Here is a 15,754-nt window from a genome sequence, read left to right on the forward strand (position 1 = left end):
ACCTAGGTTGTATCAACCTTCAATAGAGCTTCATTTCCCTATCAAAGAAAGTTTATTATGCAGATGCTAAACTCAGAGGTAGGTGCCGGACTCAATCCACTAAAATAGCCAGTGCCAGAATTAATATGTACAGTCATGGTACTATCCTGTTACACTCCTATTCTACCATGTCCTCCCCAAATGTTTCCACCATTGTTATTGATTCCGTTCCGTTCCGGCCGGAACGGCCGGAATTTTTCGTTCCGGTATGCAAACCGATACCGAGATACTTAACGTTCCACCTCGGGCCAAATTTCGGGCCATTCCGGTCCATTCCGGCCATTCCGGCCAATTCCGGTCAATTCCATCCGAGATGTGAATTCCGGCCGGTACTTGATTTGGCCTATGGAAAAAAAAAAAAAAAAATTTATTATTTGATGGCTAATATTATGTTATAAATTTTGTTGGCTTATCAGTTATTAATTATTATGAGCTTATGTAATGAGTAATGACTTGTTATAAATTTTCTTATTATTTGATATTGTATTGAAGTTTAAGACATAAGAGTTAAGACTAAATGTTTTGTATTATTTGATATTTAGTTATTGTCTTCTAAATCTTTTTATTGTGTGATATTAAATAGATGTTATATTGATGTTTAAGACTTAAGAGTTAAGACTAAATGATTTGTATTATTTGAAATTTAGTTATTAGAATTGACAATTTTATGTTTTACAAGAATATATATAATTTAATTTTTAGGAACCCGAAACACCTTAAAACGGTACGCCGAAATCGGCCGGTACCGAAATATTCCATTCCACTAGACAAACCGAAACGGGGTCCGAAACGGTATTAATAACAATGGTTTCCACCACCTAAAAATAGTAATTTAGAATTTTTTTTTTTTTTTTTTCTTCCCCCCAAGACCACCAATTTGTGCTTAACTTTTCATTTGGTAGACACAAGCTAGAGCAAGTGCACGTGGGTCTCTCATCCCATGTCCAAGGCATCAAAACACCAGCTGTTTTAGCCCAATGAAGCCTTAAGCCCAATCAAAGTTGCTTTTCTTTTTTAAAGCAATATAAGCACTGAACACTTGTGAGTGTTGGGCAAGCGAAACGTGGAGCAACACTCATCGATTCCCTACTTTATCCATTCCATCACACACACACAAAAGTAGGAAAAAATATCTGAATCCGCCGCTCTACTCATCTCTGCAGCTATAATATAAATCATCAAAAACCCGATATTTAACGTAACGGCCATAGCTATATGCCCGTGGCTTTCGATTTACAAGATCTTTACTTGATTATATCCCTGCCACGTGCCAAATCCTTCTCATGTCAGCTTTTTTTTTTTTGATGATTTGTGTTACCAAAATTTTCTCTTTCCGTTATCTATCTTTTGTTTTTCTTGTTGATTACTATCTATAGCAAATTATCAAATACAAATTAAATTTTGTAATATTCAATTTAAATTGATGGTATACTAGATTGAATTCTAATTCAAAAATATCTACCTTAAAAGATAGCATTAAATACTAACCAATATGATAGTTTAGTTTTGCCTCTTCCACTTAACATATACTAACCTCTAAGCACGCGCTCACGCGCATGCTCAGAGACTCTTCTATTTTTTGGGTAAAGATTAATAATTTGTATTTATTATAATTTGGGATTTCTACTTTTTCCAATGACAAAAAAAAAAAAAATATATATATATATATATATATATATATATATGGGTGTGATGAAGTAAAAAAAAACGTGGGGGTAAGTTTTGTAGATTAGAGGAGTTTTAAAACTAACAAAAGAGTGATCCTATTTTGTAGGGAGTTAGTGAATAGAAGTGAGAATTTAAATCAATGTAAAAGTAGGAATTTATTAGAAGCAGGAAGGCATTTTAACGTAGAAGTAGAAATTTATTATTTTTGTCAATTTACTATTTTAACCCCATTTTTAAGTTTTAGGTAGGGGTATTTTTTACAGTAAAAAAAGCAATAACTAACTTTCTTTTGCCAATTTACTATTTTAACCCTTTTTTTAAGTTGTTGATTAATTAATTTAGGGGTATTTTTGACAGCAAAAAAACCAATAACTAACTTTCTGAATCCTCTTAATATATACAGATAAAAAAAAGATTAGATATTCAAAATACGAGACAAATAAATCTTTAGTAACCTCCACATAAAATTTGAGTGGTGGACTCATTGATCTAGGATTTAAGATAAACTTGAAGATTCTAAGGTGGCGTTTGGTACGAGGTAATGTTTTAGGGTTCTTAAGAATGTTTAAAGATTCTCATATTTGGTTACAAATCACGCTAAGGAATCAGATGCCAGGGAAATCTGGATTCCTCTCTTAAACCCGTCTCAGTAGGAATGTTGATTCTCTTTAAAATAGGTGGGAATCTAGATTCCCAAGCTTAAAGGAAATTGTATTTTTTATAAATTGACAATTTTAACCATTTTTCATTATCATTTAAGCAATCAAGATAAAATATAAAACAAATTATTATGGATTAAACTCTTTTAAAATTATTATTAAGAATAAAAGCATTTGAGAATTTAAATAGTTATTTTTGTTCCTATAAAAAAAAAAAGAAGCTATTTTTGTATTGTTCCTGTCATTTTGAAATGTTAGACTATAATTTTAATGAATTTTTCATAATTAATAATTTATATTTGGTTTTTCATTATTTATTTAGAGGAATATTTTTTTTTTTTTTTTAAGGATTTGGTAGTTCACATTCAAATCTAAGGATATAATAGGAAAATTAAATAATTCATTTAAGATTCTTGAGAATAAACCAAACATTATCATCTCACATTCCTAGAAATCTTAAAATATTTCCAATGAAATCAAACATAAGAATAGCTACATTCTTAAGAATGTGATTCATAGGAATCACATTCCTAGGAATCTGGATGCCAAGAGAAATGTGGATTCTCCGTACCAAACACCACATAAATTTAATCCATTGCAGTATTAATTCATGAAGTTTTCAAAATGTTTAATGGGTGGTAACTGAAAATTTTCAAAGTGTATAATAAATAGTAAGCGCAATAGTTTGACCTAAGGACACCAATTCTTTTTATATATATATATATATATATATATATATATATATATATATATATATATTAAATAGTAGCAACAAAAGCTTGAAAAGCATTGTGTGTTTGGCAATAATTTTTATCTTTTAGTTATTGGTGTATTTGCTTTTATATATTTTATAAAAATCCTTATTTTATTATTTAAGTACAAACATATATTAATCAAATTTTTTTAAAAAAAAATTCAGCAAAATGTTGGGAGACTAAATTTTATCTCATTGTATGGTTTGAAGGTCTGCACAATCATTTTGATGTACATTATCAGCCTAGGTACAACTTATGGAATATTATCATCCATAGATAAGTAAACGTTAAAATTAAATGATTGATTGACCCTTTTGTCTCAAATAAAGGAAAGAAAAGAAACAAAAACCTTTCTTTATATTGCCTTCTCCCTAAAATAATTAGAAACAATAATAGAGAAGTTGGTCAATGCTAAGTGAAAATGGGCGTCGGTTATAGTAATTTTTCTTATAATGGATTCAATAATTTGATAATTCCACTTTCTCTATTACCCATTTTGTACAAGGTCTTTTTCATATTAATTTTTATTTTAAGCTAATTTATTTAACTCTTGGAATAAATTAAAGATTATATGCTTTTTTTTATGTATCATAATAATATGTTTCAAAAGTATCAATACTATTTGATTTCTCAAAAAGCCTAGCTCCCTCGTCATTTGAGAACCTTCTTTCTATGGATCTACTCATTACCTTCACCTTCTAAGCAAAAAATAAAAAATAAATAAAAAATCATTACCTTCACCTAATCGTAAAAAGATAAGAACATGGATTATGAATGAATTTAAAAGTTGTATAGAGCAAAAGCAACAAAATCTAGAGAACCAATCGAATGGATCCAATGGGTCCATTAATGATAATCATGTACTTTTCACCACTTGTATATATATAGTCATGTGCTAGAGAATTTTTTTTTTTCATTCTTTTTTTCTTTTAAGATTAACACTATAGTAATACCATACTGGGATCCAATGGGTCCCTTAACGATAATCATGTAGTTTTCACCACTTGTTCTTTAGTCATGTGTTAGATATCTTAAATGTCATACTCGGAATCTTGATAATTGGCCCAAGTGAATCACTATAAATAGACTACCACGAGGCCAAGTCTCCACAGTTCAAAACACTACTCTTTCTACTCCTTAATCAAGATTGTTACCAATAACATTAAAAATCTCATTAATGTTATTAAAAGCAAAACCAAAAAAAAAAAAAAAAAAAAAACGCACAATTAATTACAAATTTACAAGGTAGGTGCATGGAACCAAACTAGTTATTGTGCAACATCAAAACCCAGCAACCACTTTTGTACGAAATGCACAAAGTTACTATGGGTCATCCTTAATTTCTTGTAGTTGGGCTGTGTCTCAATCTCATTGATTCTTTCATTTGTGGCACTGGCAAAGAAAAAGAGTGTACTGTAGAAATAGAAATAGAAATAGTATCCTCACTCAAGCTTCACCTTCTTTACAACATGTGCACTGCCCCCAAAAAGTACCTAAATCTAAATTCATTTCCAAACATAACTTTTTTTTTGTCACAAACTTGATTATAAATGGTATAGATTAAAACAACAACAAACAAAAAAAATTTACCAATAAATAAATAAATAGCAATCAAACAAGAAAAATTGTGGTACAAAGGTTGTGCACGTACAGAAATTGTTCACGTGCATAGGGCACGTGCCATTGTGAAAAGCAACAAAACGAGAAAAAAAAAAAACACGAAGACAAACTCAGTCCGTCACCGTTGCTGTAACGGACAGTACTTTTTTATAAATAAATAATAATATAATATTATAATAATAATTAACAACTTAAACAAAATTACAAATACAAACAAAATTTAAAAACAACAAAAAAGACCGAAAACAAAAATAACAAAAAAAGTACATCCGATATCTCTCGTTCCCACCGATACAAAATTTGCCGATTTTTGGCAACACAGGAACCGCGGCATTCTAATTATATCGCCGAGACATAGTCTTTTTTCAAAGGGCCACAAGAGGATCTGACCCAAATATATCGCCGATATCTTGGAAGTAGTCATCCGCATGCCACCTCGAGTACCCGAATCCGAAATTCTCACATGAACTCATAAACATATCGCTCTCTCCGAAACCGAAATCCTCTCCAGCAAAAACATTGTCGTTCACACTCGCCTCGTCGAATAATAAATCCGGTACCGAACTCCGGAAGTCAAAAATATCGTCCGGTATCAAAGAATCAAAACACGAATACTCCGAAAAATTCTCCGATACACATGACTCCTCTCGCAAATCACCGATATCTCGGGTCTCCCTCATCAACGAATCAGCCTCTTCATTTGAAGGCGAGGGACACTGTAGTAACACAGTGGTAGGTGAGTTCTTGTTGTTGTTGTTGTGAGACTCGTCGCCGGAGTTGTAGCCGAAGCTGGTTCCGACCACCGGCTTGTGACTTTCAGGGGAGGACTTGACCGGAGGAGAAGTGAAGTTGGTGAGCGCGTCGGGTCCACGCAGCTGAATAGCCGCGTTGTCGTAAACCATAGCTGCCTCTTCCGCCGTGTCGTAGGTGCCTAACCACAGCCGTACACGGCGGAGTGGGTCTCTGATCTCAGCCGCCCATTTTCCCCATGGCCTTTGCCTCACGCCTCTGAACTTCTTCTCCGTCGTCGTCGCCGTTGTTGTTGGCGGTACCTTCGTTGCTCCTCTGACCTTAGAGGCACACTTTTTCCGTGCACTCTTTGTTCTGCTACTACACGACCGTTTCCTCCAAACGGTGTCGTTTTCGGCTTGAGGAGGAGTCGAACACGACGACTCGATAGTGATCTCGTTAACGAACCTCTTGACACGCTGGCGACCATGGTCTTCGTCGTCACTGGAGGAGTCGGTGGCGTTTCCGTCAGTAACGGAAATCCGTACGACTCTGCGTTGTTGCTGCTGTTTCATTAATTCGGTTGAAGAAGAAGTTTCGGAGATTTGAACCGGTTTGAGAAGCTTTGCGATATTGACTCGGTGCTCTGTGTATTTCACTTGAGCACTGTGGTTTTGGTAGTGGTGGTTCATGGTGGCTAAAGATTCGCTCATAAGAGCATTGAAAGCGAAAGCGTGAATGAGTGTGTGAGAGAGAGAGAGAGAGAGAGAGAGTGCGAGTGAAAAAAAGTGAGGGGTTTTGAGAATTGAGATTCTTTAGGAGAATAAAGAGAGAAATGGGTATAAAAGAAGAAAGGTGAGAGAGAGAGAGAGAGAGAGAGAACACGTTAAAGAGAAGCTTGAAACGGAGAGAAATCAAACCATTAATGGGTATTTATAATCATACTGATTCAAGAACCCCAAAAAAGGAAGAAAAAAATTAAAGGGGGTTTTATGAAAGGAAGAGAAATTTCAAGGAAAGTTGGCACAAATAAAGGAGCTTAGAAAAAGAGTGTGAGCGTGACTCTGACTGTCTTCGAGAGAGAGAGAGAGAGAGAGAGAGAGAGAGAAATGGGAAATGATATGTGAGAAAGAAAAAGAGGGGGAAATTTCTGGGAAAGTTTCAAAGCGGAAAAAAGGAAAAGAGAGTGTCACAAAATTTTTGCTTTTGCCGGAAAAGGAAAGAGAATAAATGTCGACCGAATCAAAAACTCAAAAATGAGGCTCATCTAAAGGTAAGCTAAAACCTCAAACCGGTTTTAACCGACAAATTTGCTATTTCCGGCAATCCTCAAATGTTTCTCTGAGAAAAGAAACTGTGTGTGGGAAAAGAAACTGAGAGTTTTGGAAAAGAGAGCTGTGTATATGTTGTATGTGGAAGTACTAGAAGAACAGTGGAAGCTGTTACTGAGCGATTGTTGTGAACTTTGAGAGAAAGAGAGATAAGACACGTAGAGAATTAAGCACAGTTGCGGTGGACACACAACGAAAGGACCTATTTTATAGGATCCAACCCCAACTGCCGTAATCGCTAAATCCGGTTTAATTTCCACTTTTTTTTTTTTCTTTTTTCTTTTTTAACTTTAACAACGTTAATTAAACGACAGGTCGTGTAAGTGAGATTATTTTATTTTATTTTTAGTTTTTAAGCTTATAATGACAAGAAGGCGTGGATTTGTGACACGTGGCGAAAATTGGGCCTGGCCCCGGCGAAAGAGAGAGATCCAATGAGAGCGTGGGAGAGAATGGGACATGGTGCTGAGTCAGCAGAAGATTTGTTCTCGGAGTTAGGGATGGGGATGCAGGTCACGTGACTTTAGAGACCTTTGGTTCAGTTCCTACTTTGACTGGAAAATTTTTTTAAAAAAAAAGTTATTTTAATTAAATTCATATTAATGCCCATTGAATGCCCTCCTAATTGCTCGTTAAAAACTTACGTTATTGAGCTTAATAATGAGGCTATTTTGGTAATTGTGTAGTCAAAGTGTCGTACAACCAAGTCACCCCACTTGAGTTTATAAATTTTTAATTTTACCGTTTAACCTCTCATTATTTTGTCATGTTACAGCTAAGTGTAACGTGGGAGGCAACCTTGAATTTGGCGCCAATTATATAACTGTGTGTCACTCCCTGTTTTTCTCCTTCTTTTTTTCTTTTTTTTTTTTCTTTTTTTGGGTTCTTTTTTCATTTTACTTGATGGGTAATATTTGCTGTATACAAGTTGTTCACACAGTTTTACACGCTCATTTCACAATTTTAATTTAAAATAAGATTTTTATAATAGTTTATGTGTAATTAACTTAACCTGATCTTGTTAACCATGCATCATTGTTTTACTAGTAATGCTAATATGCTAATCATACTTTCACAACAAATAATTCGTAAGTTATTACTGTTTATAATCAGAATCATTACTTACATCATTTTTTTTATTAATTAGTAATATTTTATTATTTATAATTTGTTGTAAAATTGTTGTTCAACAAAACATTATTAATGTTTGGTACACAACAACACCAAGAAGTGTTCCAATGTTCTTTTGGCGGGCTCAAACTCATTGAACTTGACAAATGTCGGAGACATATTGATGGTGTCAAGGAAAAATCCAAATTAGATTGGCAAAAAACACTAAAAACAGTAGTAAACGTTTGGAGCAGACTGAATATAAAGGTTATATGAATAGTAGTAGTAGTAGTACCAGCCACTTGATTCATGCGGAGGAGGCAGCAGCATTAAACTCGTTGACACATAATAAGGGAAGGTGATAGAGTGGGCCTACTTGTTTTTGAATAGGTCAGTCAGAACACTCAGAAAGGATAGCTCACGTGATCCTTAGTTTTAGCTTTGAGTCGGTCTTGTGAGAGGGAGTGAATGAAAAAATTTTTTTTTTTTTTTTTTTTTTAAGGGCATGAATTACTGCAACCAGTTTAATTTACCCTCACATTTCTCACCGACTAATTGGGAATTGCCTTTATAGGTCATGTTTAATGATCTATTTAATGCAGAAAATAAATACCAAATATTTAATAATATTTACAATATGATAGCTAAGAATTAAGATTCTCTACAACTTTTAGGCGGAGAAAATTTAGTTATGATCATTTAGGTCCAATTCAACATAATATTCTCAATTAAACTCGCACGTATGGTTTCATTATACAAACATTCTCGTTTTTTTCAAAAAATATTAAATTTAATGTGTTTGAATTTTATTGAAAATTCTAATACATTGTACCTAAGTACACTTATGATAGTTTGGCAAAATTTGATTCACTCGTTTCAAAATTGATAGACTTGATTTTAGAAATTATGGTAGAGTTGCTAACAAGTAATCTTATTTTTGAGGAAAATTTCTAACAAGTAATCTAAGAGAAAATTTTAAGAAATAATAAATATATAATTATATAATGTAACATTTTCAAAAGAAAAATGTATTTGTTAATAATTTAATTTTAATAAATTTAATAATTACAATAAGAGGTGAGTTTTTTACATTTCCATTAAAAATAGATAATTCATTGGATTGTACATACAAATTCTATGTGGTTGGATATTTTAGGAGTTGTTTGGTAGTGTAACTAAAACAACAGTTTTAAATGTTTAAATAACATTACACGTATTTTCACACATTTTTTCACCCACAAGTATTTTCAAAAAAATACAAACAACATTACCAAACACCTTCTTACTTTTGACTTTTGTGCATAATTTAATTTAATTTTTAAAAATTTTATAAAAAGGAAAATATGATGTACTAGAGTGTTAAATACACTTATACACTAGTAAAAAAAAAAAGTAGATACTTGCATAGCAGTGCTTACAAAAGTCACTCAGGGAAAGGTGGGTGAGACAGAAAAGTTAAGGGCTTGTGTCTAGTGAAAATTATCACTGGACATGTTAGGATTTGGACATGTGTCCAAGAGTGGACACGTGTCCACAATCCAACGTGTCCAGTGATAACTTTCACCCGCACCCGACATAGAAAGCCATCTTGAACTCTACATATTGGGTAAGAACATGCAAGTAATGAGACATACTAGTTACAACATCATATAATTTTCTGGCCTATATTACTTTATAATAAGTAAGTAGTGCAATCCCTAGTCGTTTACATTTAATGACTTGTGTCATGTTCCTTTATATCCCTAATAAAACACAGGCCATTATAGCTCAAAACCATTGAGGGTATAATTATGAAGTCTGTCATACCCGTGACCAAAATGTTTCCTACTATTATTGATGCACCAATACTCCCACTATAAGTTAGTTCAAAAACCAAGAAAAAATAAAGTAAAACAAGAAAAATTTAACTTGAAAGAAAGAAAGTGACTACACCAACATCTCATTCCCTTGAGTCCCTGACCCCATGCACAAATCACAATCAACCAGGTAAGCCATTTGGCTCGTATCATAATATACCCTAATCCTATAATTGAATGATTGTTCTCTATATGAAAACTATTAATTATAGTCATATTTAGAGGTTGATACATTTTGGTTCCTATAGTGATTTTATTGTATAAGTTTAAGTTCAACAATTTTTTTTTTTTGGGGGGGCATATTAAAAAATAATTGGTTCAATAACTAAAGGCATTTGTCATTTGCTATTTGGTTTTCTATGAGCATAGTGCCTTGATTGTGAATTAAGAGAGAGTTGCCAAAAAGGGATCAGCCATATACTTACAAAATAGGCATCCTTGATTCTCATTCTTTTGTACTTAGAAGCCTAATAGACATTAGACAAAGATAAGCAACAAAACGAAGGTCATTATGGTAATTGCAATGACAGATATTATAAGTGGGCCGAGATTTAAATATATAAATCAATTGCATGGGCTGGCCCGTATTCGGATATTTGCTAAATTGACTGGGCTGCAAATGCGATCCAGACATTTCTCGAACAACGCGGCAAGCAATCAAGCCGTATCATTTGTTTCTTTCTTTGGCTGCTTTCGTCCACTTGACCTTTAGACCAAATATTTTAGCCAAACTTTCTTTTTTTAAATAAATTTTTTTGGTATTACCTGAATCTTTATTTCTTTTTCTTTTTTCTTTTTAGAAACAATTGAATCTTTATTTCTTAAATTAAATCACAAATTTCTAGTTACCTTGACAAGTAAAAATTCTTACTACTTGAGCTTTAATACAGTTGGCATCTTAAATTTTCTTTTGAATTCAAGCCTTTTTTGGGTATATATTCCGTCATTTTTAAACGAGAAAAAGTGAATAGTAAATAAGCTCTTTTGTAGTCAACTAATTAGTCTTCAAATTAAAGATGACTTCTTAACTAGATAAGATATCAATTTTTTTTAATGATAAAGAACGTTTCTTGTTGAAAAATACCCTAAATTCAAGCCTTTTTCGGGTATGTATTCCGTCATTTTTAAATGAGTAAAAGTGACAAGTAAATAAGCTCTCTTGTCGTCAACTAATAATCCTTGGATTAAAGATGACTTCTTAACTAGCTAAGATATCAATTTTTTTTTAATGATAAAGAATGTTTCTTATTGAAAAATACCCTAAGTTCAAATCCCTTTTTTTTTATTAAAAAAAATAATCACATGTATGTTAATTATTATCATGGCCGTGATGTTTTGCTTGCCTTTATCTTCTGATTTTTAGACAAATGGCAACAGTTTAAGGCTTCCAGCTCACATGCAGTGGCTTTTGCTGTCAAAGAATTATTGGTTGGTAGTCTCTCATTATCTAAACTAATTGTCATTCTTGTTTGCCGATTTGTTCACTAATCCAAATTTGGATTATTTTTCAACAGTTAGTGCCTAAACACATATTTACTCATTTGATCAGTCAGGATAGACTAGATAGCTAAACGCCTATAAAAGAATGCAAAGATTTTATTATTATGTTATACACGTAACTATCTGTAACATTCTATCTATTCTTTATTAATATTTTTTGGTGGGGGATAAAATTTCTTTTTCAAATCCTACTTTTTGAATGAACAATTATTGATAACGGAACATAAGATAAAACTTATATACAATGCCTTAGGTGTTGTTCCTTATGTTCTCCTTATAAGATTTTGTCATGTAGCTGCTTAATTAAAAAATACACTTTTATCTCATAAAAAAAAAGGCCCATGACAGAATCTTAAGAGAGGAACTTATAGAATAGCACCTAAGTATTGTACCTAAATCTTGCTCTTAAATAAAACTGCATTTTTTTTTTTTATGAAGAGAAACAGGAGTGCTTGTGCATGTAATTAATGAACCTCAACATGTATTGTTTGCTCGGATATAATTATAGCAGGAATTAATAACAATTCAGATGTAGCGAAGCAAGAGAAAAAAAAAATTAAGCCTCAACAGGAGCATAATCGTGCAAACACCAACTCAGCTAATGTAGAAAGAATCTGATAAATTTTAGAACAGCATACATATGTAGATGCTAAGATTGTTATATTCATAAATGTTTTTTTTTTTTTAAATGTTATATTGCTGCATCATGGTATCAAAGATTCAAAATATCTGTCATTAAATTCATGTAGTTAATAGAATAATGACTAATGAGAATGAGTGTTCTATATATAAACATATATTTGTTCCAAAACATTTATACTATCAAAGTTCAATGAGAGTTCTTGAATTGAAAATATGTTCCTCACGTGAAACTTAAGATTAAAAAGTTGCCATTACTATGTTAAAAGGGTATTAATAAATAATAACACCAAGACCAATATACAATCTTGAAATTAGGGATATGTAGAGAAAAACCCAGTTTGAGCAAATAATTAACAAAGAGATCACAGTATTCAAAGGTCATAGCTTGAGAAAAGAAGGGCGTGTGGATTTGCAAAGACAAAATAAAAGCTATTAGTTTTCTCAACTTTTCCCCAATTACAACCCGTATGAAACCACAGATAAAAATACAAACAAAGAAGTACATTGGATTCGACAAATCCTTGTGAGAAGTCTTGGTCCGACCTATACAGCATATATATAAATTGATGTTTGTTTTGGCTTCTTAAACTACGCAATTTAAATCAATTTCTTATTGCAATTGTGTGGTTCTTAAACCATACATTAGAGATATAAGTCAATAATCATCATCCCCTAGATGCATTCTTTGAGCCACAAAATAGAGAGGAACCTCATTATTTTATAAATCATGGTTAGTCTGTTGGCCAAGAAGATTCACCGTATCCCTATGTTTTTATACAAGTCATTGAAGTCAATAAGCACTTGGACCTAGAAGCACTTGGTTTTTGTAATTATAATTAGACAATCATAACGTTTATGAAACATTAGAAAGCTAGAATCCCATCTCTCTTAAAATAAAAATATAATAATAAGAAGAATCGTATGAGGGAGAGAGAGAGTTATTTTGTTTATTAATTAGGCTTGCATGATCAACTTGTTCGTAGTTCAAGGAGTCTCATGCATCCTCCTCTTTTGCCAAACAATAAAAGAACCTGTAACCTTATGACCCCTTTCCGTCTCAATAAGTTAGTCTCAAATCTCCATCATAAAGCTGAAGGAAAAATATACCAAAGATCTACTGCTCAATAACTTTTTTTTTTTTAATTTTTTTTAAAAATACAAGATAGAATTTCTACTCTAGCCTAAGTGTACATGTATGTAAAGCTCCTTCCTGAAAATTTGAACCTCAACCCTTAACCCCCCACACCCTACAAGAATTTATACTTGTGGAGTGACCACTGCATCAAGGGTGCGCGGTGATCACTCAATAACTATTGACTATAATGTGTTAATACTGCCCAAAGACATGAATGTATTAAAGTTTGAATATTACAAAAAGCTTTTTTCCCTTTTTTTGACAAATAAATAGTGGGAGAGGACTACTTGTCTACCACAAAGAATATCATGACAGTTGAACTACTATCTTAAATCCCAAATACTACAAGGGCATTAAAAAGGAAAGACAAGTCAAAAGACCAAATAACAAAATCCTTCGAAAGTTATTTCAACGTACCAAAAGTTTTGTGGCTCTATAGAACCTCATTGATAATAACCCACTTATTATAAGTTGGGGTTGGATGATAATTATCAACTCAATCATCTTTTGATAGATGAGCATATATTAGATTTGAACTCTACCGTTCTCGTTGAAAATACCAAGCAATTTTAGTTGAGTTATAAAACACTTAACTTTAGCATAATCATTCTAAAGAGTATCAACTTTTTATCTACTAACCAAAGCACAAAGTCAATATCGTTTGTGGATTAATCATTAAAAATGTACGACAAAATCCTAATTTATTCTATTACTAAAACTCATGATAAATTGATAACACATTTTTATAATACTACTTCTAATTTGATCATGATTAGTCCTAAATCAAATTGTCCAATAATCATGAGACTTGGAAATTTATTTAATTATATACAAAGTGTTTATTGAGGTGTACACAAAATAATTTGAATCTAAGTAAAATCACAGGATCTCTTATCGGATTTAACATGCAATGCCCTCCAATTATTTTGCTATAAGTGCTGTCTAGCCAAAGTGCTAATGAAATATACTTTTCCGAAATTTCACGTACGATATATATTTTTAAAATATAAATACCATGGTATTCCACTGTTTTCACTCCAATAAAATAACAAATACAGATTATTGTATAACATTCTAGCGTAGTTTTATTTTTTGGAAAAATGTTATGAAAATTTACTTAACCAATTTTGGGAACACCTGGAATTATTTCTAAAGAGTAGGATTGATTTATTTTCCTATGAAATTATATTTATAATTCATTTACAAAAATACAAAACAAAGATTATGGCATATCTTACATTCTTAATCAACAAAGCTAAAAGGAATCTTGGAAAAGCTCACACTTTTATGTTTCTAAACTAATACACCAAGCTATTAAACTAATCCAGTATAATCTTCAAAGTTTTTGAGACATGGAGTTGTTTATATATAAAGATTAATAAAGAAAGGAATTTTTTAATTGTTGAATGTAAGATCATATAATAAATAAATTCTCCTCCCTAAGAAAAAAGAAAAGAGTGAAAAAGAAGTAGAGTTTATTGAAAATGTTACTACATACTGGTAAAATTCTTTAATTAATGAACGGGTGGGTGGGTGGGTGGGTTGGTTTTGTATCGAAAGCTGAAGACAGTAAGTGACCAGCAGGAACAGTTGGGCCCCACAGACACATCAGCTTTTGAACAGTCCCGTAACAATCGCCGTTCACGCTTTTCGAGTCCTATGACCGACACGTGTGCATCGTCATGTGACCGTGACGTGTCTGCCTCATGTGTTCAGTTTGATATTATCACCAAAGAAAGGGATTGTTATTGCCCGTTTGGATAAAGCTTTTTTACGTTTGCGTTTTCAAAGTTTTTTTTTTTTTTTTTCCTCTGCTGCACGCATTTTAGAGGGACAAAATTTACTGTTGAGCACTGTTAAGCGAGTCCAAATCTTCTGTCTCACTTTTCCTGTTCCACTTTATACTCTACTAATAAAAATTTACCACGTGTTCACCTAATTAATTAAATACTACTATTAATTAATCTCCTGTTAAGCACTATTGAGCCGCAACTTTTCACTATTTTCTTATGAACAGTGTACCCGTGTACTATTAATGGGTTTCACAAATTTCACTTTTCAGCAACTTTTTTATTAAAAATAGGTCTCGCAATACTATTCACCTATTTAAAAATTATTTTGCTACAATGTTTTCAGTTTTCAACATTCAACAATAAATTCTATCCAAAATTATTGTAATGGTCAAAACACAACTTCTACCCAAATTGCTCTGGCAACTGGCAACTGATAAGCGGTGAAGCAGCAGATTCACTATTTTTACTCCATTATATATGACTTGTTACGTTAATAAGTTATAGGAAAAGTTGTGGTTTTAATCATTGTTATTGATTCCGTTCCGTTCCGGCCGAAACGACCGGAATTTTTCGTTCCGGTATGCAAACCGGTACCAGGATACCCAACGTTCCACCTCGGGCCAGATTTCGGGCCATTCCGGCCAATTCCGGCCGAGATGTGAATTCCGGCCGGTACATGATTTGGCCTATGGAAAAAAAAAAAAAAAAAAAAAAAATTATTTGATGGCTAATATTATATTATAAATTTTGTTGGCTTATTAGTTATTAATTATTATGGGCTTATGTAATGAGTAATGACTTGTTATAAATCTTCTTATTATTTGATGTTGTATTGAGGTTTAAGACATAAGAGTTAAGACTAAATGTTTTGTATTATTTGATATTTAGTTATTGTCTTCTAAATCTTCTTATTGTGT

At 32.4% G+C, this 15,754-nt stretch overlaps 1 protein-coding gene across 1 annotated transcript; it reads right to left on the minus strand.

The window, feature by feature from the left end:
• Positions 1–4,712: 4,712 nt before the first annotated feature.
• Positions 4,713–6,963, minus strand: LOC142605898 (ethylene-responsive transcription factor CRF2-like). Its single transcript, XM_075777327.1, has one exon. It carries the CDS (start codon positions 6,181–6,183, stop codon positions 5,107–5,109), a length of 1,077 nt encoding a protein of 358 aa, XP_075633442.1. The 5' UTR covers positions 6,184–6,963; the 3' UTR covers positions 4,713–5,106.
• Between the last annotated feature and the right edge of the window lie 8,791 nt (positions 6,964–15,754).

The sequence above is a fragment of the Castanea sativa genome, chromosome 1 (genome assembly GCF_040712315.1).
Source record: "Castanea sativa cultivar Marrone di Chiusa Pesio chromosome 1, ASM4071231v1".
Classification (NCBI taxonomy): Eukaryota; Viridiplantae; Streptophyta; class Magnoliopsida; order Fagales; family Fagaceae; genus Castanea; species Castanea sativa.